General features: G+C 42.1%; 1 protein-coding gene and 1 pseudogene across 1 annotated transcript; one reads left to right on the top strand and one right to left on the bottom strand.

Annotated features, from left to right (window-relative positions):
- Nucleotides 1-1434: 1434 nt before the first annotated feature.
- LOC148768367 (uncharacterized) lies at nt 1435-21204 on the bottom strand. Its single transcript, XM_088821165.1, has 3 exons — nt 20603-21204; nt 19088-20470; nt 1435-2515 (listed from the first exon to the last, which is right to left on the bottom strand). The coding sequence occupies exons 1-3, from the start codon at nt 21202-21204 to the stop codon at nt 1435-1437; spliced, it is 3066 nt and encodes a 1021-aa protein (XP_088677291.1).
- Nucleotides 21205-25079: 3875 nt separating this feature from the next.
- Nucleotides 25080-26421, top strand: LOC105976888 (isoeugenol synthase 1-like; annotated as a pseudogene).
- Nucleotides 26422-26497: the final 76 nt, after the last annotated feature.

Raw genomic sequence — 26497 nt, 5'->3', positions numbered from 1 at the left:
GGGCACAGAGCTCGTGGATGATATAGTTGTGGATGATTCCACTGTGGGTGCATCTTCCGCTCGTGGTAGGGGAGTTTAGACTTATCTGTTAGGATAGTTAACTTACCCCCTTTATTTCTATTGCTATTATTTTTTTTTTTTTATGGATTTCGTCGTTTGTTTTTATCTTTGATGTAGTTGGGTATGTCCACTACTATTTTATTTGAATTTCTTCCTCGTTTGACTTTGAAGTTTTATATTTCGATTTATTTATTTTGACATTGTCAAGAATTAATGCGTTGCTTCTATGTGTTTACATTAACATTATACGCGATGTACTTGAGGAGGGGATCAATCTCCCAAGTTTTTTGTTAGGGGTCGTGCCCTTTGTTTGGACCACTTGGGTCTATAATATTTTTGTCCGTGGCCACGTTTTAAAAGTAGCACCTCGTGAAACAGCTAAAGGGACCTAGACAATCCAGCTGGCCAGGCTATACGGATTCTCTAAATCTCTCTAAGTGTTTGTAGGGTGGTATTTACTTGAACTCATGGTAAGAGGTAATTTGTATAGACGTAAAGGCGTAGTTAGTAAAGCGAAAAATATTATTTATTCAACGATAGCAAAGGGAAATTGTTACATGCCTATGTGAGGCGAATGTAAGTAAATGACTAATGCGATAGGCCTACGTGAGGCGAAGGTAAATAAGTACTGGTGGAGCGAGAGAAAAAAAAAATATTTGACTTGATAAAAATTGTTCTTAAGTGATTGTACTACGCTTGTACTTCTTCTTCCACGTCTTGCTTGTACTCGTTCGTTTTGCTGTGCTGATGGTAAAATGAATTCCTTTGGCTTCTCTATGCCTGTCAAATATAATTGAGAAAAAGAATTTTGTCTAAGCATTTGTATTGAAGACTTGGTAATTGAAGCTGAGGGGATGTGCATTGCCGATCTACGTACCATACTACGGGGATGTTTTTTCTTCCTAGCACTTCGAGTTATGAAATCAACTCTTGAGTTGCTGCGAGTTACTATGCGATCATGCCTGCTAGTGGAATTATTTTTTCACGTTAGTAGGAGTAAATAAGATCATCCGTGTGGTGAATGCTAGTGGAAGTATAGTTACCCTTAGCGCTGTGGTATGGAGTGTTCTCGCTCTTTGGGCCGTTGATTGAGTAATATGCATCCCCTCGTAATTGGCTCTCAATCTGTAATAAGATGGTGGGATGTGATGATGAATTGCTGGTGAAAATAAATTTACTAGCCCCCCAGTTTAGGTAGGATGTTAACGTACCTAGTTATGTAGTAGAAAATTTCTAACCATGTTGAAACAACGTACAAGACGAGTTACGTGGAAGTTTGCGGAGCCTGCAGATGTGACAATTTGTAAGTAACTTTCATATAGAATGGGTATGGATGGTGACCTCAACTGATCTGAAGTAATGCAGGTGTATACCTTAGGCATAGAACCATTTGAGGTTCCCTATATTCCATGTTCTGGGTATAGGGTGTCCATCAATGTTCTCTAGGCGATATGCTCCAGTGTTGACCACTTTTGTGATTTTATATGGTCCTTCCCACTTTGGGTCGAGCTTCCCGATGGGGTGAGAGGCTTCAGCTTTCCGGAGGACTAAATCCCCAACTTGAAAGGAGCGGGGTACTTGTCTTATCTCGTAGCTCTCGAATTTAGATAAGAGAGTGTGCGCGAGAGCTAAGTATTTGGCCATGGTGTCTTCTTTGGCCTCGTACACTCCGAGTACTTGGTTAACGACGAGCTGAGAGTCGCTTTGGATTAGGAGCTTGCGCGCTCCGGCTGCTAGGGCGAGGCGGATTCCCGCTATCAATGCTTCGTATTCAGCAACGTTGTTTGAGGCTGTGAATTCGAATCGTTGAGCGTATTCAAACTCATCTCCATCAGGATTCGTTAGTACGATACCCGCTCCCCCTCCTGTGGTAGTGGAAGATCCGTCGACGTTGACAGACCAAGTAGGTATAGAAGTGCTTTCTTGTATGGAAGTCATTTCGACTAGAAAATCTGCCAATACTTGCGCTTTGATAGCTGGGCGGGGTTTAAATTCCACTCCATATTCACTTAGCTCTATTGCCCATTTTGCTAATCGTCCGGATGTTTCGGGACTTCTTAGTATTTGCTTCAGAGGGTAATTGGTGAGAACCACCACCTGATGTGACTGGAAGTAAGGTCGAAGCTTCCGAGCTGCGTTGATGAGGGCAAGAGCGAGTTTCTCCATGTTGGTGTAGCGTTGTTCGGCTCCTTGGAGGGCGCGACTTATGTAGTATATGGGTTGGTGGCCCTTTTCTCCATCTCGGATGAGGACTGCGCTGATGGCATTATCTGAGGTAGCTAAGTACAGTAGGAGGGTGTCTCCGGGCTGAGGTTTTGTGAGCAAGGGTGGGGATGCTAAGTACGACTTCAGCTCAACGAATGCCTTTTGACATGCCTCATCCCACTCGAACTTTTTTCCTCCCCTTAAAATTTTGAAAAAGGGGAGAGCCTTGTCCGCTGATCTTGAAATGAATCTGTTCAGGGATGCCAAACAGCCGTTGAGCTGTTGAACTTTCTTGATCGATGTTGGTGGAGCCATGGAGGTGATTGCTTAGATTTTCGCGGGATTAGCTTCAATTCCCCGCTGTGAAATCATATAACCCAAAAATTTGCCTCCTCGAACTCCGAATGGACATTTGAGGGGGTTGAGCTGTTGGGTTTCGGGCACGCGTACGCAGCGGAAAACAAAAATTTTATGCGAATTAAACGAGTTTTAAATCACATAAGCACATGCCCGATAATAGATAACAATTAATTGCGTACCTTTGCGCTTCCAGCGAAAATTAAAAACAATTTACATGCTAATAATTTCTATCGAATTTAAATCAATTAACATGCTCGCGTTTAAACCAAATAACATGCTTGCAACGATTTAATCGATTACACATAATCACATAAAATCATACGAAACAAACATGAATACATAGGTTTAAACAAAACTCAAATCGAAACTAGGGTTTCGCGTGTTTACCTCTTGAAGCGTGAGGTAGGAGCGTATAGCACGTCAAGATTGCTACGGAAACCAATCCGTACAATCGGGGCAGCAATGGAGTGCAGCGGCAGCAGCGGCAGATTGACCACGGCGGCGCGTGAGCTTCACGCGCGGACTTCCGGGGCGGCGCGTGGGGCAGCGTGCGGCTTCGGCTCGTGCGTTGCTCCTCGATTCTTCGATCTACAGTCTTCCTCCTCTCGGATTTCACCTCGTATACTTCGATCTACTAAAACGTGGCACTAGACACGAAGTAGTTAGAATTAACGGAAGAAAAGAAGGAAGAAAAGAATACCGAAAGGGATCGGCCAAGGGATGGCCGATTCCGGCGACGGGGCGGCGTCAACGGCGGAGGTGGCCGCGCGAGAGAGAGAGCGAGAGAGAGAGGTGGACGGCCGCTTTAGGGTTAGGGTTTGTTGTTTTTGTGCAAGGCCTATAAATCATGTATTTATAGTCCCTTGCATAAAACCCTAACGGGCTTAAGTTGGACTGGGCCCAACAGCTTAAGCTCGTTAGTTCCTTTACTTGCTCGTCTCTCTCAATTCAATGATCGGAAAGTTGTAACGATTACATTTTCGGAATCATTATAATGTCCTCGTCATTACGAGTGCCAACTCTCGTTTTCCAACTTTCCAAAAGTGGAAACCCTAGTTCAGTGCACTTTCTAAATTTGGAAACTTCCCGATTTAGAATGTTCACTAATACGTTCGCCTACTCTTTTCCTTTTCTTATTCTCATTCATAATTCCAAATTACGAATGTTGGACCCAATCGTATTGACTTCCAATCATGCAAAGATAAACTATTTTATCTCTGACCGTTTATTCAAAGATCTCATGTGCACGAGCAGTGTGACCCTCGATGGTTCAGGTGTAAGCTAGCCGTGGGCCCACAACCCTTTGTGGTCAAAACTCGTCCCCTTCGAGTTACGATTAAGATGAAGCTCGTTTCACCTTAATCACCCAACGAATCAAGATTGGCGTCTAGCAACTACGCGTCATGATTCCCTAGATACAAATGAAGTGCCTGCAAGAACCTTCAGATATAGTTAACGTACAGTACGGTCCCTTCGATGCATATGTCCCGATCGAACTAGAGGCATTGGTTCATCGAGACCTCTTTATATGTTCGATGACGGTGCGATCGTTCCAAGTGTTGTAATCGTCACGTGCATGACTTAGAGAATCGAATTCTCTAATCATCACTTAGTCAGCTCTGGCCAGAGACTTAGAATGATTACAAACTTTCAGAACACACAGGACATCCAAGACAATTCTAGCGATCGAATCCCCGACTACAATGCACAGACCTCCCACTAGATTTCGGACTGCACGAACACTGGCCCTTGGGATGGTCCTCGGTGGAACTCAGGGACAGGTCACGATACAGCTGGTCCTCTAGTGAAGTCACGGTGATGTCTAGGTCATAAGGACTAATGGTGTACAACTATACCATAGATATCTCTACTCGATTATTGGGAACCACTTAGAGATTTCTAGGGTGAGGGAGTTCAGTGAACTCGTCAACTTACGAGCACCCACTTATGCATGCCGATATCACAATACCGTTTACTGATGAGTTGCAGTACACATACACTAAGTGCTAGTCTTAATGGGAAAGGTCTATATCCTCATTAGTGGCGTAACCCTTCGACTAGGAACACGTTTAACAGTTATAATACTTAAGTAAATATCTCACGATCCTAACGATCAATTACTAGTACTTGTAATAACTGCAAGGACTATATCTATGCTTGTGACAAAGGGACAAAGATATAGAAAGCCAAGGTGTTTTATCATTAATACGAATAAAGGTTCGTTTATTACAATAATAAATACGAAAGACCACAGCCACATGTTGGCTTGTTGTTCACCTACTCTAACAATCTCCCACTTGACCTAAAGCCAACTACCCATAAATCGCAATCCCATCGACTCTCGATGTTTCTCATGGACCGATCTTGGTAAAGGCTTCGTGAAGGGGTCTGCAACGTTCTCTTCCGAGGTGACTCGTTCAACCTTAACTTCACCTCTATCAATGATCTCTCGGATCACGTGATACTTCCTCAGAATATGCTTCGACTTCTGATGAGATCGTGGCTCCTTAGCTTGCGCCACGGCTCCGGTGTTATCACAGTACAACGGTACTGGATCACTAGCATTAGGAATGACACCCAACTCTTGGATGAATTTCCTTATCGAAGTCCCTTCTTTTGCAGCTTCGGATGCTGCAATGTATTCCGCTTCGGTAGTGGAATCGGCCGTCGTGCTTTGCTTGGAACTCTTCCAACACACGGCACCACCATTAAGCGTGAATATAAATCCAGAATTCGACTTTGAGTTGTCCACGTCCGATTGAAAACTAGAGTCAGTGAAACCCTCTAATTTCAACTCGGCACCCCCATAGACCAAAAATATATCCTTAGTTCTTCGCAAGTACTTGAGGATATCTTTCACGGCTTTCCAGTGAGCCGGGCCGGGGTTAGACTGATATCTGCTTGTGACACTCACAGCATACGCAATATCGGGTCTCGTACATAGCATGCCATACATTATGCTTCCTATGGCAGAAGCATAGGGCGTCCTCTTCATCTCCTCGATTTCACTAGGTGTTTGCGGACACATAGATTTCGAGAGACGAACCCCATGGGACATTGGCAAGAATCCCTTCTTGGATTCTTCCATGCTAAACCGTTTCATAACGGTGTCTATGTACAGGCTTTGGGATAAGCCAAGCATCTTCCTTGCTCTATCTCTATAGATGCGTATCCCTAATACGTAAGATGCTTCTCCCAAATCCTTCATTGAGAAACGTGTGGACAACCATGCTTTCGTTTGTTGCAGCATTCCTACGTCATTCCCAATGAGTAGAATGTCATCAACGTAAAGCACTAAAAATATCACTGCCCTCCCACTAACCTTCTTGTATACACAAGGTTCCTCCGGATTCTTCTCAAAATCAAACTCTTTGATAGTTGAGTCGAACCTAATGTTCCAACTACGGGATGCTTGCTTCAATCCATAAATGGATCGCTGGAGCTTGCAAACCTTTTGCTCACTTCCAGAAGATATGAAGCCTTCCGGCTGCGCCATGTAAATTTCTTCCTCAATATCTCCATTAAGGAAGGCGGTCTTCACATCCATTTGCCATATCTCGTAGTCGTACCACGCAGCTATGGCCAGCAAAATCCTAATGGACTTCAGCATCGCGACTGGCGAAAAGGTTTCCTCATAGTCAACACCTTGCCTTTGAGTGTATCCTTTTGCTACCAATTTAGCTTTATAGGTCGATACCTTTCCATCCACTCCAATTTTCTTCTTATAGATCCACTTGCAGCCTATAGGAACAATTCCTTTGGGTGGATCTACCAAGGTCCATACCTTGTTGGAGTACATGGAGTCCATTTCGGATTTCATGGCAGTTAGCCAATGTCCCATGTCCGCATCCGATACGGCCTCATTGTATGTTCTTGGATCTCGTCCAAGATCAACATGATCTTCATCATTTTCGAGGAGGAATAACCTATCCGGCATTTTCCGAACTCTTTCGGATCTACGTACCGTAGGTTCAGGAGGTATATCAGTGGTTTGTTGTATTGGTTCGATTACTTGTTCTTGCGTTTGAACTTCACTTTGTGGTTCTTGAACTACTTCAAGTTCTATCATGCTGCCCTTTCTATCGGATAGAAACTCCCTTTCCAAAAAGGTGGCATTTCTCGAAACAAACGTCTTTGCTTCTTTGACATAGTAGAACTCGTATCCCATCGAGTCTTCGGGATACCCCACAAAATAGCACAAGTCGGATTTACTATCCAACTTATCTCCCACTAATCGCTTCACATAAGCGGGACAACCCCATATCCTAATATGTTTGTAATTGGGTTTCCGGGAATGCCAAAGTTCATAAGGTGTGGATTTAACTGCTTTGGTGTTAACTCTATTCAGCAAATACGCGGCAGTACGGAGTGCATGACCCCACAAGTATGCCGGTAAGTTTGTGAACCCCATCATTGATCGAACCATATCTAATAAAGTTCGATTCCGACGTTCGGATACTCCATTAAGTTGAGGAGTTCCCGGTGGAGTCCATTGGGACTGTATCCCATTTTCTTTTAGATAGTCAATGAACTCGATGCTCAAGTATTCTCCACCACGATCGGATCGTAGCTTCTTAATACTTCGTCCGAGTTGCTTTTCCACTTCGTGTCTAAAATCTTTGAACCTTTCAAAAGTTTCAGACTTATACTTCATCAAGTACACATACCCATACCTAGAATAATCGTCGGTAAAGGCAGCGAAGTAGTTATATCCACCCTTCGCACTAACACTTAGTGGACCACATACGTCTGTATGGATCAAATCCAAAAGACCCTCGGCTCGTTCCATTTTCCCTTTGTAGGGTGACTTGGTCATTTTCCCTTTAAGGCAAGATTCACAAATTTGTAGTGATTTCACGTCCTCCAAAGAGAACAGTCCTTCACTAACAAAATCGTTCATCCTTCTTAAAGAGACATGACCTAATCTAGCGTGCCAAAGTTGTGCGGGGTTTTGACCTATCTCCTTACGTTTTGCTGAATTTCGCCTTAGGGGCCCCCACTACCTTCACCCACTTCGAACTTGCTGTTTGGAAAGGGAACTCTTTCATTTTTCTTCTTTTAGGAAGAACTCTTCTTTCTAGAAGTAACAGCAATGAGAACAGACTTCTCTTTCTTAATGGTGGACTCGAAACTGACCAACATGTTCATTAACTAATCCAAGGGAGGATCTAGTTTGTTCATGTTGAAGTTCACTATGAACAATTCATAGGAACTAGGAAGAGACAACAGGATCAAATCCAACGAGAGCTCGGCCGGGAGGGTGACATCGAGATGCACTAGCTTTTCAAGGAGAGTGATCATTTTGAGACAGTGCTCGTGGACCGAAGTCCCTTCGCGCAGTCTCGCTGTGATCAACTCCTTTGTAGCAATGTACCTCGATGCCCTAATATTCTCACTATACATGCTATCGAGATGAGCCTTTATATCGAAAGCATGCATGTGAGACTCATATTTCCTCGCAAGCGCGGGCTCCATGGCGGCTATCATATAGCACCTAGCATGTGTGTCATCTTTCTTCCAAGCTTCATAAGTTTCCTTTTCAGCACCAGTCGCTGTGGCAGGTATAGTGGCGGGAAGCCTCTCGTTCAAAACATAGAGACGCCCCTCAACGGTTAGCACAAGCTTAAGACTACGCAACCAATCTAGGTAATTAGGGCCATTGAGTTTATTGTCGAGGATTGACATTATGGGATTCTTAGACATAATTATCTGAGAGGTATAGGGAAGAGGATTATTAGAGATTCGCGTTAAATGATTGTTACAATTAAATGTTTGGCCTTATGTTATTTAATTGTTCTCCCACTAATTTTATCGAGTTCCAGTTCCCTCTAGTAGACAAACGAGAAAACTGATTTTTCTTAATGGGCTTTAGGTCCAATAGACAAATATAACCCGTAGTTAATCTAGCCCGATTATATTTGCCCAAAGGTAGATCACAATCAATCATATCCACAATATGACCCTAAATAAATTTTCCTCACACTTGATAATGACCTAAGTTAATCTCGCGAATATCAAAATCGTCGTGTGTCAAGTCTAACCTACCAATCAAAGATGCTCATAGAACTTGATTATGCCAAACTAATGCAGTCCCTAGTTAATCTAGCCGACCACGTTAATCCAACATAACCCTTTTCTATGGCTACCTTCATCAATATGTCAATTGAATTACAGCTTACTCCACCATAGCACTCCCCGCTAACACGGCTTACTGCACTACAGTGAAGGGCTACACATAATCCAACCGTTGGCAGAAGGAAAGAAATAACTCAACAGATTGGGTATTTCTTTATAGCTTGAAATGATTCTTAATTAAAAGAATGAGGGATTTTATTAAAATGTTTTATCTCATCAGAAGGTTTGGATTGGTCTATGTGATTCCTACATCTATGTTCTCTAAAGGTATATGGAAACGCATATTGTCCTAAGATGAACATACGACCTAACTATATAATTAATTACATTAATTAATTATCGGGTTTTTCAAAATAATTATAGAACCTCAACTAGCATAAATCATTGAAATAATGTTGAGGTACTACTAATTAAGTTGAATCATAATCAAAATTATGAATGTGTTCTATTAATTGAAATCAATTTAACAATTTAAATTAATTAATCAATCTAACACCTATTTACTAAAATAGATGATTGTCGATCCAATTATCTAATTGGGATTAATTGAAAATAATTTTCCAACAATTAAAATCAATTTGTTTTAAGTTTAATTTTAGAAATCTGAATTTTTTTTTTTTTTTTTTTTTTCAGTGGACCGGTTCGGCCCAACCGGTCTGACCGGTTCGGACCGAAGCGGTCCGGTTCTGCCCGGTCCAGCTGACCCAAATCAGTGGGCCGGGTCAGTCGGACCGAGAACCGGTCTGACCGACCCGAATCCACGTGGATTCGGTCAACTATATCGCACACAACCATCGAACCGGCCGGTTCGACCGGTTCGATCCGAACATTTAAAAACCGACATTTTAAAACAATTTCAGATCCGATTTTCCAATTTTAAACAATTTTAAAGCTGGAAAAATTCTAAACAATATTTCAAAAATATTTTAAACTTACGAAAATTCCCAATTACATAATACGACAATCACTACTTTAATACATCGAACATGCATAAAATCATAGCATATAAATACGAACGCAATTAATTGCGCAACGAGCTCTGATACCACTGTTGGGTTTCGGGCACGCGTACGCAGCGGAAAATAAAAATTTTATGCGAATTAAACGAGTTTTAAATCACATAAGCACATGCCCGATAATAGATAACAATTAATTGCGTACCTTTGCGCTTCCAGCGAAAGTTAAAAACAATTTACATGCTAATAATTTCTATCGAATTTAAATCAATTAACATGCTCGCGTTTAAACCAAATAACATGCTTGCAACGATTTAATCGATTACACATAATCACATAAAATCATACGAAACAAACATGAATACATAGGTTTAAACAAAACTCAAATCGAAACTAGGGTTTCGCGTGTTTACCTCTTGAAGCGTGAGGTAGGAGCGTATAGCACGTCGAGATTGCTACGGAAACCAATCCGTACAATCGGGGCAGCAATGGAGTGCAGCGGCAGCAGCGGCAGATTGACCACGGCGGCGCGTGAGCTTCACGCGCGGACTTCCGGGGCGGCGCGTGGGGCAGCGTGCGGCTTCGGCTCGTGCGTTGCTCCTCGATTCTTCGATCTACAGTCTTCCTCCTCTCGAATTTCACCTCGTATACTTCGATCTACTAAAACGTGGCACTAGACACGAAGTAGTTAGAATTAACGGAAGAAAAGAAGGAAGAAAAGAATACCGAAAGGGATCGGCCAAGGGATGGCCGATTCCGGCGACGGGGCGGCGTCAACGGCGGAGATGGCCGCGCGAGAGAGAGAGCGAGAGAGAGAGGTGGACGGCCGCTTTAGGGTTAGGGTTTGTTGTTTTTGTGCAAGGCCTATAAATCATGTATTTATAGTCCCTTGCATAAAACCCTAACGGGCTTAAGTTGGACTGGGCCCAACAGCTTAAGCTCGTTAGTTCCTTTACTTGCTCGTCTCTCTCAATTCAATGATCGGAAAGTTGTAACGATTACATTTTCGGAATCATTATAATGTCCTCGTCATTACGAGTGCCAACTCTCGTTTTCCAACTTTCCAAAAGTGGAAACCCTAGTTCAGTGCACTTTCTAAATTTGGAAACTTCCCGATTTAGAAAGTTCACTAATACGTTCGCCTACTCTTTTCCTTTTCTTATTCTCATTCATAATTCCAAATTACGAATGTTGGACCCAATCGTATTGACTTCCAATCATGCAAAGATAAACTATTTTATCTCTGACCGTTTATTCAAAGATCTCATGTGCACGAGCAGTGTGACCCTCGATAGTTCAGGTGTAAGCTAGCCGTGGGCCCACAACTCTTTGTGGTCAAAACTCGTCCCCTTCGAGTTACGATTAAGATGAAGCTCGTTTCACCTTAATCACCCAACGAATCAAGATTGGCGTCTAGCAACTACGCGTCATGATTCCCTAGATACAAATGAAGTGCCTGCAAGAACCTTCAGATATAGTTAACGTACAGTACGGTCCCTTCGATGCATATGTCCCGATCGAACTAGAGGCATTGGTTCATCGAGACCTCTTTATATGTTCGATGACGGTGCGATCGTTCCAAGTGTTGTAATCGTCACGTGCATGACTTAGAGAATCGAATTCTCTAATCATCACTTAGTCAGCTCTGGCCAGAGACTTAGAATGATTACAAACTTTCAGAACACACAGGACATCCAAGACAATTCTAGCGATCGAATCCCCGACTACAATGCACAGACCTCCCACTAGATTTCGGACTGCACGAACACTGGCCCTTGGGATGGTCCTCGGTGGAACTCAGGGACAGGTCACGATACAGCTGGTCCTCTAGTGAAGTCACGGTGATGTCTAGGTCATAAGGACTAATGGTGTACAACTATACCATAGATATCTCTACTCGATTATTGGGAACCACTTAGAGATTTCTAGGGTGAGGGAGTTCAGTGAACTCGTCAACTTACGAGCACCCACTTATGCATGCCGATATCACAATACCGTTTACTGATGAGTTGCAGTACACATACACTAAGTGCTAGTCTTAATGGGAAAGGCCGATATCCTCATTAGTGGCGTAACCCTTCGACTAGGAACACGTTTAACAGTTATAATACTTAAGTAAATATCTCACGATCCTAACGATCAATTACTAGTACTTGTAATAACTGCAAGGACTATATCTATGCTTGTGACAAAGGGACAAAGATATAGAAAGCCAAGGTGTTTTATCATTAATACGAATAAAGGTTCGTTTATTACAATAATAAATACGAAAGACCACAGCCACATGTTGGCTTGTTGGTCACCTACTCTAACAATCTCCCACTTGACCTAAAGCCAACTACCCATAAATCGCAATCCCATCGACTCTCGATGTTTCTCATGGACCGATCTTGGTAAAGGCTTCGTGAAGGGGTCTGCAACGTTCTCTTCCGAGGTGACTCGTTCAACCTTAACTTCACCTCTATCAATGATCTCTCGGATCACGTGATACTTCCTCAGAATATGCTTCGACTTCTGATGAGATCGTGGCTCCTTAGCTTGCGCCACGGCTCCGGTGTTATCACAGTACAACGGTACTGGATCACTAGCATTAGGAATGACACCCAACTCTTGGATGAATTTCCTTATCCAAGTCCCTTCTTTTGCAGCTTCGGATGCTGCAATGTATTCCGCTTCGGTAGTGGAATCGGCCGTCGTGCTTTGCTTGGAACTCTTCCAACACACGGCACCACCATTAAGCGTGAATATAAATCCAGAATTCGACTTTGAGTTGTCCACGTCCGATTGAAAACTAGAGTCAGTGAAACCCTCTAATTTCAACTCGGCACCCCCATAGACCAAAAATATATCCTTAGTTCTTCGCAAGTACTTGAGGATATCTTTCACGGCTTTCCAGTGAGCCGGGCCGGGGTTAGACTGATATCTGCTTGTGACACTCACAGCATACGCAATATCGGGTCTCGTACATAGCATGCCATACATTATGCTTCCTATGGCAGAAGCATAGGGCGTCCTCTTCATCTCCTCGATTTCACTAGGTGTTTGCGGACACATAGATTTCGAGAGACGAACCCCATGGGACATTGGCAAGAATCCCTTCTTGGATTCTTCCATGCTAAACCGTTTCATAACGGTGTCTATGTACAGGCTTTGGGATAAGCCAAGCATCTTCCTTGCTCTATCTCTATAGATGCGTATCCCTAATACGTAAGATGCTTCTCCCAAATCCTTCATTGAGAAACGTGTGGACAACCATGCTTTCGTTTGTTGCAGCATTCCTACGTCATTCCCAATGAGTAGAATGTCATCAACGTAAAGCACTAAAAATATCACTGCCCTCCCACTAACCTTCTTGTATACACAAGGTTCCTCCGGATTCTTCTCAAAATCAAACTCTTTGATAGTTGAGTCGAACCTAATGTTCCAACTACGGGATGCTTGCTTCAATCCATAAATGGATCGCTGGAGCTTGCAAACCTTTTGCTCACTTCCAGAAGATATGAAGCCTTCCGGCTGCGCCATGTAAATTTCTTCCTCAATATCTCCATTAAGGAAGGCGGTCTTCACATCCATTTGCCATATCTCGTAGTCGTACCACGCAGCTATGGCCAGCAAAATCCTAATGGACTTCAGCATCGCGACTGGCGAAAAGGTTTCCTCATAGTCAACACCTTGCCTTTGAGTGTATCCTTTTGCTACCAATTTAGCTTTATAGGTCGATACATTTCCATCCACTCCAATTTTCTTCTTATAGATCCACTTGCAGCCTACCATTTCGGATTTCATGGCAGTTAGCCAATGTCCCATGTCCGCATCCGATACGGCCTCATTGTATGTTCTTGGATCTCGTCCAAGATCAACATGATCTTCATCATTTTCGAGGAGGAATAACCTATCCGGCATTTTCCGAACTCTTTCGGATCTACGTACCGTAGGTTCAGGAGGTATATCAGTGGTTTGTTGTATTGGTTCGATTACTTGTTCTTGCGTTTGAACTTCACTTTGTGGTTCTTGAACTACTTCAAGTTCTATCATGCTGCCCTTTCTATCGGATAGAAACTCCCTTTCCAAAAAGGTGGCATTTCTCGAAACAAACGTCTTTGCTTCTTTGACATAGTAGAACTCGTATCCCATCGAGTCTTCGGGATACCCCACAAAATAGCACAAGTCGGATTTACTATCCAACTTATCTCCCACTAATCGCTTCACATAAGCGGGACAACCCCATATCCTAATATGTTTGTAATTGGGTTTCCGGGAATGCCAAAGTTCATAAGGTGTGGATTTAACTGCTTTGGTGTTAACTCTATTCAGCAAATACGCGGCAGTACGGAGTGCATGACCCCACAAGTATGCCGGTAAGTTTGTGAACCCCATCATTGATCGAACCATATCTAATAAAGTTCGATTCCGACGTTCGGATACTCCATTAAGTTGAGGAGTTCCCGGTGGAGTCCATTGGGACTGTATCCCATTTTCTTTTAGATAGTCAATGAACTCGATGCTCAAGTATTCTCCACCACGATCGGATCGTAGCTTCTTAATACTTCGTCCGAGTTGCTTTTCCACTTCGTGTCTAAAATCTTTGAACCTTTCAAAAGTTTCAGACTTATACTTCATCAAGTACACATACCCATACCTAGAATAATCGTCGGTAAAGGCAGCGAAGTAGTTATATCCACCCTTCGCACTAACACTTAGTGGACCACATACGTCTGTATGGATCAAATCCAAAAGACCCTCGGCTCGTTCCATTTTCCCTTTGTAGGGTGACTTGGTCATTTTCCCTTTAAGGCAAGATTCACAAATTTGTAGTGATTTCACGTCCTCCAAAGAGAACAGTCCTTCACTAACAAAATCGTTCATCCTTCTTAAAGAGACATGACCTAATCTAGCGTGCCAAAGTTGTGCGGGGTTTTGACCTATCTCCTTACGTTTTGCTGAATTTCGCCTTAGGGGCCCCCACTACCTTCACCCACTTCGAACTTGCTGTTTGGAAAGGGAACTCTTTCATTTTTCTTCTTTTAGGAAGAACTCTTCTTTCTAGAAGTAACAGCAATGAGAACAGACTTCTCTTTCTTAATGGTGGACTCGAAACTGACCAACATGTTCATTAACTAATCCAAGGGAGGATCTAGTTTGTTCATGTTGAAGTTCACTATGAACAATTCATAGGAACTAGGAAGAGACAACAGGATCAAATCCAACGAGAGCTCGGCCGGGAGGGTGACATCGAGATGCACTAGCTTTTCAAGGAGAGTGATCATTTTGAGACAGTGCTCGTGGACCGAAGTCCCTTCGCGCAGTCTCGCTGTGATCAACTCCTTTGTAGCAATGTACCTCGATGCCCTAATATTCTCACTATACATGCTATCGAGATGAGCCTTTATATCGAAAGCATGCATGTGAGACTCATATTTCCTCGCAAGCGCGGGCTCCATGGCGGCTATCATATAGCACCTAGCATGTGTGTCATCTTTCTTCCAAGCTTCATAAGTTTCCTTTTCAGCACCAGTCGCTGTGGCAGGTATAGTGGCGGGAAGCCTCTCGTTCAAAACATAGAGACGCCCCTCAACGGTTAGCACAAGCTTAAGACTACGCAACCAATCTAGGTAATTAGGGCCATTGAGTTTATTGTCGAGGATTGACATTATGGGATTCTTAGACATAATTATCTGAGAGGTATAGGGAAGAGGATTATTAGAGATTCGCGTTAAATGATTGTTACAATTAAATGTTTGGCCTTATGTTATTTAATTGTTCTCCCACTAATTTTATCGAGTTCCAGTTCCCTCTAGTAGACAAACGAGAAAACTGATTTTTCTTAATGGGCTTTAGGTCCAATAGACAAATATAACCCGTAGTTAATCTAGCCCGATTATATTTGCCCAAAGGTAGATCACAATCAATCATATCCACAATATGACCCTAAATAAATTTTCCTCACACTTGATAATGACCTAAGTTAATCTCGCGAATATCAAAATCGTCGTGTGTCAAGTCTAACCTACCAATCAAAGATGCTCATAGAACTTGATTATGCCAAACTAATGCAGTCCCTAGTTAATCTAGCCGACCACGTTAATCCAACATAACCCTTTTCTATGGCTACCTTCATCAATATGTCAATTGAATTACAGCTTACTCCACCATAGCACTCCCCGCTAACACGGCTTACTGCACTACAGTGAAGGGCTACACATAATCCAACCGTTGGCAGAAGGAAAGAAATAACTCAACAGATTGGGTATTTCTTTATAGCTTGAAATGATTCTTAATTAAAAGAATGAGGGATTTTATTAAAATGTTTTATCTCATCAGAAGGTTTGGATTGGTCTATGTGATTCCTACATCTATGTTCTCTAAAGGTATATGGAAACGCATATTGTCCTAAGATGAACATACGACCTAACTATATAATTAATTACATTAATTAATTATCGGGTTTTTCAAAATAATTATAGAACCTCAACTAGCATAAATCATTGAAATAATGTTGAGGTACTACTAATTAAGTTGAATCATAATCAAAATTATGAATGTGTTCTATTAATTGAAATCAATTTAACAATTTAAATTAATTAATCAATCTAACACCTATTTACTAAAATAGATGATTGTCGATCCAATTATCTAATTGGGATTAATTGAAAATAATTTTCCAACAATTAAAATCAATTTGTTTTAAGTTTAATTTTAGAAATCTGAATTTTTTTTTTTTTTTTTTTTTTTCAGTGGACCGGTTCGGCCCAACCGGTCTGACCGGTTCGGACCGAAGCGGTCCGGTTCTGCCCGGTCCAGCTGACCCAAATCAGTGGGCCGGGTCAGTCGGACCGAGAACCGGTCTGACCGACCCGAATCCACGTGGATTCGGTCAACTATATCGCACACAACCATCGAACCGGCCGGTTCGACCGGTTCGATCCGAACATTTAAAAACCGACATTTTAAAACAATTTCAGATCCGATTTTCCAATTTTAAACAATTTTAAAGCTGGAAAAATTCTAAACAATATTTCAAAAATATTTTAAACTTACGAAAATTCCCAATTACATAATACGACAATCACTACTTTAATACATCGAACATGCATAAAATCATAGCATATAAATACGAACGCAATTAATTGCGCAACGAGCTCTGATACCACTGTTGGGTTTCGGGCACGCGTACGCAGCGGAAAATAAAAATTTTATGCGAATTAAACGAGTTTTAAATCACATAAGCACATGCCCGATAATAGATAACAATTAATTGCGTACCTTTGCGCTTCCAGCGAAAGTTAAAAACAATTTACATGCTAATAATTTCTATCGAATTTAAATCAATTAACATGCTCGCGTTTAAACCAAATAACATGCTTGCAACGATTTAATCGATTACACATAATCACATAAAATCATACGAAACAAACATGAATACATAGGTTTAAACAAAACTCAAATCGAAACTAGGGTTTCGCGTGTTTACCTCTTGAAGCGTGAGGTAGGAGCGTATAGCACGTCGAGATTGCTACGGAAACCAATCCGTACAATCGGGGCAGCAATGGAGTGCAGCGGCAGCAGCGGCAGATTGACCACGGCGGCGCGTGAGCTTCACGCGCGGACTTCCGGGGCGGCGCGTGGGGCAGCGTGCGGCTTCGGCTCGTGCGTTGCTCCTCGATTCTTCGATCTACAGTCTTCCTCCTCTCGGATTTCACCTCGTATACTTCGATCTACTAAAACGTGGCACTAGACACGAAGTAGTTAGAATTAACGGAAGAAAAGAAGGAAGAAAAGAATACCGAAAGGGATCGGCCAAGGGATGGCCGATTCCGGCGACGGGGCGGCGTCAACGGCGGAGGTGGCCGCGCGAGAGAGAGAGCGAGAGAGAGAGGTGGACGGCCGCTTTAGGGTTAGGGTTTGTTGTTTTTGTGCAAGGCCTATAAATCATGTATTTATAGTCCCTTGCATAAAACCCTAACGGGCTTAAGTTGGACTGGGCCCAACAGCTTAAGCTCGTTAGTTCCTTTACTTGCTCGTCTCTCTCAATTCAATGATCGGAAAGTTGTAACGATTACATTTTCGGAATCATTATAATGTCCTCGTCATTACGAGTGCCAACTCTCGTTTTCCAACTTTCCAAAAGTGGAAACCCTAGTTCAGTGCACTTTCTAAATTTGGAAACTTCCCGATTTAGAATGTTCACTAATACGTTCGCCTACTCTTTTCCTTTTCTTATTCTCATTCATAATTCCAAATTACGAATGTTGGACCCAATCGTATTGACTTCCAATCATGCAAAGATAAACTATTTTATCTCTGACCGTTTATTCAAAGATCTCATGTGCACGAGCAGTGTGACCCTCGATGGTTCAGGTGTAAGCTAGCCGTGGGCCCACAACCCTTTGTGGTCAAAACTCGTCCCCTTCGAGTTACGATTAAGATGAAGCTCGTTTCACCTTAATCACCCAACGAATCAAGATTGGCGTCTAGCAACTACGCGTCATGATTCCCTAGATACAAATGAAGTGCCTGCAAGAACCTTCAGATATAGTTAACGTACAGTACGGTCCCTTCGATGCATATGTCCCGATCGAACTAGAGGCATTGGTTCATCGAGACCTCTTTATATGTTCGATGACGGTGCGATCGTTCCAAGTGTTGTAATCGTCACGTGCATGACTTAGAGAATCGAATTCTCTAATCATCACTTAGTCAGCTCTGGCCAGAGACTTAGAATGATTACAAACTTTCAGAACACACAGGACATCCAAGACAATTCTAGCGATCGAATCCCCGACTACAATGCACAGACCTCCCACTAGATTTCGGACTGCACGAACACTGGCCCTTGGGATGGTCCTCGGTGGAACTCAGGGACAGGTCACGATACAGCTGGTCCTCTAGTGAAGTCACGGTGATGTCTAGGTCATAAGGACTAATGGTGTACAACTATACCATAGATATCTCTACTCGATTATTGGGAACCACTTAGAGATTTCTAGGGTGAGGGAGTTCAGTGAACTCGTCAACTTACGAGCACCCACTTATGCATGCCGATATCACAATACCGTTTACTGATGAGCTGCAGTACACATACACTAAGTGCTAGTCTTAATGGGAAAGGCCGATATCCTCATTAGTGGCGTAACCCTTCGACTAGGAACACGTTTAACAGTTATAATACTTAAGTAAATATCTCACGATCCTAACGATCAATTACTAGTACTTGTAATAACTGCAAGGACTATATCTATGCTTGTGACAAAGGGACAAAGATATAGAATGCCAAGGTGTTTTATCATTAATACGAATAAAGGTTCGTTTATTACAATAATAAATTCGAAAGACCACAGCCACATGTTGGCTTGTTGGTCACCTACTCTAACATGAGCTTCATCTTATATTTTCGTAGGGTGACGAAACACTGATCTAGATCAGCTAGGTGGTCCGAGACCTTGACACTTTTGACGAGCATGTCGTCGATGTACCACTCCATATTTTTACCGATCTGATCTGCGAACATTTTGTTCACTAGACGCTGGTAGGTGGCTCCTGCGTTTTTTAACCCGAAGGGCATGACTTGATAGCAGTAGATGCCTTGGTCAGTTATGAAACTAGCCCTCTCTTGATCTTCTGGCGCAAGTAAGATCTGGTTATACCCTTGGTATGCATTGAGGAAGCTGAGGAGTTCGCACCCCGAGGTCGAATCGATGAGCTGATCGATTCTGGGTAGAGGGAATGGGTCCTTAGGACAAGCTTTGTTGAGGTCAGTGAAGTCTACGCATAGTCTCCACTTGCCACCCGGCTTTGGAACGAGTACTACGTTCGATAGCCATTCAGGATACTGGACTGGTCGTATGTGGCCCGCTTCAAGGAGTTTTGCCACTTCTGCTTTGATATGCTTGTTGCGTTCGGGACCAAATGTTCGCTTCCTTTGTTTAACTGGTTTCAATCTCTTGTCGACGTTGAGCCGATGTAGGGCTACCTGAGGGGGAATGCCTGACAAATCTTGGGCTTTCCATGCGAACACATCTCCATTGTGTCGCAGGAAGTTGATTAGCTGCTGCTCTGTCTCAGGATCTAAATCGGATCCGATGCGTAGGAGTTTTGAATTATCTCCAGGTGTGAGCTCTATGAGCTTAAGCTCTTCGACAGCTGCTAGCTTGATGCTATCGTCTGGTACACTGATGAGGATTTCTTTATTGTCCTCAATGATCGCATTGACCCACTTCCGTTTGTCGGATATTTGGGTATCGTCTCCCTTTCCGGGTGGTTTAGGCTTCTTTGAGGGTTCTCGTAGGGCCCTTGCATAGCACTCTCGAGCGAGACGTCTATCTCCAAGTACTTCCCCCATTCCATAGGGAGTAGGGAACTTCCACTTCTGATGATAGGAGGAAGGCACTGACTTGAATGTGTGGATGGCTGGCCTCCCCAGAATGATGTTGTAGGGTGATGGCCTGTCGACGACGAGGAACTTGATTAGTTTCGTGATTCGACAGGGGTCTTCCCCTAAAGAGACGGGCAGCTCTACTTCTCCCATGGATAAAATGCCCTCTCCTGTGAATCCTTTCAGGGGTGTGGAGACGGGATTAAATCGGGCATTATCTATGCCTAGCTGCTTAAAAGCGTGGAGGTACATGATGTCAGCTGAGCTTCCACCGTCCACTAATATCTTCTTGACCAAGAAGTTGGCCACCGTTGTTGTTACTACCAATGCATCGACATGGTCTTCATCTGGACCTTCGAGGTCGGAGGAGTTGAAGACTATGCTGGGATCAGGTCTTCGTATTTGATATATGCGTTCGGATGGAGAAGCGCGTTCATGATTCATGCGCGCTGATCGAGCGAGTGTGCGTCTTGCATTTTGTGAATCGCCCCCCGCCGGTCCTCCGGAGATAAACGAGATGATTCCCCGGGTAGGCTGGTTATCGTTGTTATCTAGGTCACGTCGATGACCCCCCTCCTCTCGTCTTTGTTGTTGATCTCGATTGTTATCTCGGCGTGGAGGATTATCACGGCGCTTATTTCGGGGCTTATCAATGTATTCGCCTAAATGGCCTTGTTTGATCAGCCTCTCGATCGCCATTTTGAGTTGTGCACATTCCTCTGTAGTATGCCCTCTGTCCTTGTGGAATCGACAATAACGATCCGACTTTTCTCGCTTAGCATTTGGCTGCATAGGACGAGGAGGCTCTGCTAAACCTTTCTGTTCTATCACGTGAAGGATTTCCGTGAGGCGGGTGTTTAGCGGAGTGAACCTATTGTAGGAGGAAGAGGGTTGGCCTTGAGGTGGAAGTGGTGGACGTCGATCATCGCGCCTCCTATTGTCTTGACGGTCATCTTCCCTTTTCCTTTTAGGAGGAGCATGGGTAGAGGCTTCCTCTATTCGGACGTATTTTTTGGCTCGATTCAGTAGCTCCTCTAAGTTGCCTGGGGGTCTTCCGGCGATAGATTCTTTGAATCTACCAGGTTTCAAGTTCTGCTGCATAATCCCGGAGAGCATGTCTTGCCCCACACTGGGGACTTCGTGGACGGCCTCTACGAAACGCTTAATGTAGTTGCGGAGCGTTTCGTTATCTCTCTGTACTACAGAGAAAAGATGAGCTGGGGTCTTGGCATATTGTTTGTTGATGGCGAATTGGTTGGTGAACCGGGTCGACAACCGAGCGAAGGTGTCTATCGACCCCATGGGTAGAGAGTTGAACCAATTCATTGCCCTCTTGGAGAGAGTGGTGCGGAACATTTTGCACATCGCAGCATCCGTCGGGCCATATAAATCCGCCATGGCGCTGAATTTCTCTATGTGCTCATGCGGGTCAGTGGTCCCTTCAAATTGAGGTAACCCCGAGATCTTTACTCCTTGAGGTAATACCTCGTTGAGAATGTCTATGGTGAAGGGACTGCGTCTTGTTGGGACAGGCATTCTTTCACCCATTAGATTATTTGGTTGGGGGAAGAGATTTTGACGAGACATTCTGCTGTTTACCTCGCCTTCTACCTCATTAAAGAGAGGGATTCTCTGTGGTGATGCATTCCCCCGTGGGGGTGAGCGTCGACGCTGTTGTCTGGGCTGTGCCCCTCTGTGATTTGTAGATAGCTGCACTCGGGACCGTGGGTCCAAGGTAGAGGAGGAGACACTTATTTGATTCTGGATTGGCGGTGGGGCCACAGGTGGCGCTACAGGTGGAGCTGGTGCGGGTATCGCATTGGGAGTGTTTGCTCCCATCGTGGCGATATATTGAGTTACAGCCTCCATGGCGGCGCGAGTTGAGGCTTCTGCTATCATGCGTTGGAGCGCGTCCTCGGTTATTTGAACCGTTCGAGGAGCAGGGAGTGGTGGATCGGCGAGTGGTGGATCCCGAGGAGGGATCATCTGAACCTCGCGAGGTGGATCTGCCACACGTGGAGGAGCTGGCTCCGCGGCACGTGGGGGAAGTGGTTCCGCGGCGCGTGGAGGAGGTGGTATGCCAGATCCTCCACGGACGGGAAGATTATTAGCCGTGTCATTTTCTCTCCGAGCTGACGCCTCAGGAGGATCTTGTTGGCTACGTGATCTGGTTTGCATCGTTCCCACAGACGGCGCCAAAATGATGATGCTAAAATATAGCTCATACCTAGGGTAGTATAGAAAACGAGATGGGAGAGCAAAGCGGATCAGTAGCTTGATAACTTGATGATCCTGAGGTCCCTGCGAAAAGAGCACACGTGAACTAAGCCGGGGGTTGATCCGGCGGAAACCCCTCCGACGCTCAAGTCATATGTACGGATCGTAGAGATAGCTGAGAGAATAATATTCGAGGTTTCTTGTCAATAATGAGAACGTACCTTTACAAATGAATAAAACTTCTATTTATATGTCGTTGATTGAGTTGGGCTTATTTTGTTGGGCCCAAGCCTTACTTTGAAGGTGCTTGGGCTTTCGCGTAATGGGCCCGAGTACTTTCGTGTATTGGGCCTAATTATTAAATAAATTGGGGCCCATTGGGTCGGCCAATTAGGTATATCATATATATATATATATATATATATATATATATATATATATATATATATATATGCGGCGGTTATATGCAAGCCCATTTTTTTATTAGTTCAAAACCATATAAAAGAGTTTATTAGTTCAAGCCCGCAAATTAATATAATTTTATTACATCAAGACCAAAGATGTCAAATATACCCTTATCTACAAATAATACTCAAATACAAATAAATCTTATTTTTAATTTGTTCAAGACCAAAAATAAAAAATAAAAAAATATCACGACTGCCAACCAGCGAGACTTTCACCGCACCGGCGATGACCAGCGACCAATCCACTGCACCATTACCACCACCAACAAGTAAGTTCATTTTACTAAACTTTTGTTTGTAAATTCGAAAACATTAATCGAGCATGTCCTTTTTACTAAATTTTTATTTGTAAATTCAAAAACATTAATCGAACATCGATTCTTGATAAATATGTATGAATGAACATTAATCTATGCTTATTTCTTGTTGGGTTGAAATGATTTGGCCGATTTTGGAAAAAAAATTGAGATTGAAATTGGTTTTTTTATTTTTTTTCGTTGGTTTCCGAAATCGGTTTATCCAGACCGATTTTGTACACGAAAATCGGCGTCATAATACCGATTTTTGTTAACCAAATCGGGGACACAACGTCGACTTTACAAGTCAAAATCAGCGTTCTAATGTCGATTATTGAGTACAAAATCGGTTTTCGAATACCGATATGTTTTGATTTTTTTTTAAATAATACATTATATATTTGGTTAATTGTGATATTTTTTAAATATTTGGAACGAAAATGTTTATCACCATTCAGTAGCGTCTACCACGCCTTTAACCCAATCGAGTAGAGCTTTCCGTATCTCAAATATTTATTTGTTAGATAATTCATTTGAATAATCCTCCATCAATCCCCTAGATCGATGCACAAAAGTATGAGAAAACGGTCTTAAAAAAACACAGATAATAAAATCGGTATTCAAAAACCGATTTTTGTAGTACAAGTCGGCATGACAATACCGATAATAGAAAAACAAATCGGTGTTGTCATGCCGATTTTTACTACAAAAATCGGTGTTTAAGTATCGATTTTTATTAAAATAATCGGAATGTGGTTACCGTCTTTAGTAACAAAAATCGGTATTTGCAGACCGATTTTTGGTATCGTCGATTTTTTTTTTCCAACAAAAAAAACGACCCAAAAGCAAAAATAAAGGGTTAAAACATATTTCATTGTGTTCTCCACCCTCGTAAACCACCATATCATTGTTTTCTGATTCCATCGTGAATGTTTGGTATGTATTTGATAATTTTGGTGTGTAGGATTTCTTTATGGGTTTGTGAAGAAGAAGGAGAAGAAGAAAGAGAGTTTTAAGTTGTGAAATAAGGAAGAGGGGTTTCTGGATTTATGTATTTTATTTGGCCTTGCACAAAGGAAATAATTTCTTTTTATTTTTTAATGTTTTGTGTTTTTTATTTGATTTTAAATTTCATTAAGGGTAAATTAGTGTTTTTATGTTGAAGGTCTTGAATTAATAAAAAAATGGGCTTGCATATAACCGCCGCTATATATATATATATATATATATATATATATATATATATATATATATATATATATATATATATATATATATATATATATATATATATATATATATATATATATATATATATATATATATATATATATATATAGAGAGAGAGAGAGAGAGAGAGAGAGAGAGACGCGCACATATATCCTTGAGCTATTTAGGTATCAAATTATTTGAAATTATATTTTCTTCCAACAATTTCTACCAAATACTTTTACTAATTACAATATAGAAATCCATACATCGAATAATTTAGTGATTTTTTTTTTGTTTTTTTTTTGTAAGAAATATGGTTTTTTCAATAATTCTATGCCATATTGTTTTTTCGCATTTCGTACTCTCGAAATTATATTGGGGGTGGAACAAAATAATAATATAATTTGTTATTTGCACCCGGGAAATAAAAAAAAAACTAATGAAAAATTAAATTACCCTCATTAAGTTTTAATTATTCAATTCAGGTTGCCTTGTGATTGATTTATTGTGTTTCGAGGGTGCAAAATGCTATTAATTTTTTTCAAGGGTGCAAAGTGCCAAAATGCCATATTTCAAGGGTGCAAAGTGGGATTAACCCATTCTTTTCTTGTTCTGATGAGCTTCATTCTTTATGCTTAATTTATTTTTCTGTCTCTGACTAATTAAACACGAAATGAAATTCATTATTTATTTATTCATTTTCTAGAGGAATTCATTAGTTAATTTAGACAAGCAGTAACATTAGTTGGTGAAGAAAAACTGCCGCCTACAAAAAGGCTTCTGCTGCTAAGCTCTGATTGATACATAAAACATTGATAAATAATATGAGTATTGGAAAGAGCAAAATTCTGATATTTGGTGCTACTGGCTACCTTGGCAAATACTTGATCAAGGCAAGCATTTCCATGGGCCATCCGACTTATGCTTATGTTCGTCGTATTAAATCCGACACCGATCCTTCAAAGATTTCGAGTCCATTGGAGTCATCGTGTACCAAGTAAGATCACACACAAAATATGAATTGATAAATATTTCAATTCTTGATCGAACGTTAATTAAAAAACGGATATACAGGGTGAGCTGGACGAGTACGAAAAGCTGGTTTCGGTGATGAAAGTAGTTGATGTTGTGATATCGGCGCTGGCGGTACCGCAGCATCTTGATCAACTAAAGATAATCGCCGCCATGAAAGAGGCTGGCAATATAAAGGTAGTATTGTTATTTTTACTCTGCAGCCATGCATGCATGCATGATCTGTTTGTTAATTGGATTGTTGAAATGTACATACAGAGGTTTGTTCCCTCGGAATTTGGGAATGATGTAGATAGGGTAAGCGGGGCGCTGCCCCTTTCCAGAAGCTTCTAGATAACAAGAAGAAGATATGGAGAGCAACCGAAGAAGCTGCTATCCCTTTTACGTATGTTTCTGCAAACTCGTTTGCAGCATATTTTGTTGATTATTTGCTCCATCCGCATGACTCAACTTCGGATGATGTCACTCTTTACGGAGATGGAGAAGCCAAAGGTACCTCAACATAAATATATGTGTGTGTTTGTGTGTGTGTGTGTGTGTGAGAGAGAGAGAGAGAGAGAGAGAGAGAGGGTAAAATTGGAATAATAATAGTGGTTTTGATGGATGGATGGATGTGCAGCGGTGTTGAACTACGAGATGTTGCAATCTACACCGTAAAAGCGGCAACAGATCCTAAAGTAGCGAATAGAGTGATTATCTACAGACCCCCCAAAAACGTCGTTTCTCAATTAGATTTAGTTGCTGCTTGGGAGAAGAAAACCGGGCGGCGCACCATTCATAAGAATCATATTCCAGAGAAAGAAATCATCACTCTCTCTCAAAGTAGGACTTTTTTTTTTCTTTTCTGTTCTCCTTCAAATAAATATTTCGTGCATCTGAAATAAAATATGATGTGTATCGTTACGAATGCAGAGTTACCGTTTCCAGATAACGTATATGTTCATTGCTGGTGCACAGCTCAGTTTTGAATTAACGGACGATGACTTGGAAGCATTGGAGCTGTACCCAGAGCACAAGTATACCTCAGTTGACGACCTTCTCAACCGTTGCCTTGTCGATCCGCCAAAGCCCAAATTGGCTGCCTTTGCTTAGTCAACTTTTTCTCTTTTTTCTTGTCCTAAAGTGAATAATATTATTTGACTGTTGTAGCTGCTACTTTTTACCATCAAGTTTTTGTAATAAAAA

Source organism: Erythranthe guttata, chromosome 8, assembly GCF_056151865.1.
Source record: "Erythranthe guttata isolate IM_541 chromosome 8, IM_541, whole genome shotgun sequence".
NCBI lineage: Eukaryota > Viridiplantae > Streptophyta > Magnoliopsida > Lamiales > Phrymaceae > Erythranthe > Erythranthe guttata.
Note: the sequence above shows the minus strand (reverse complement) of the source record. Positions and strands in the feature narration are given on the sequence as shown.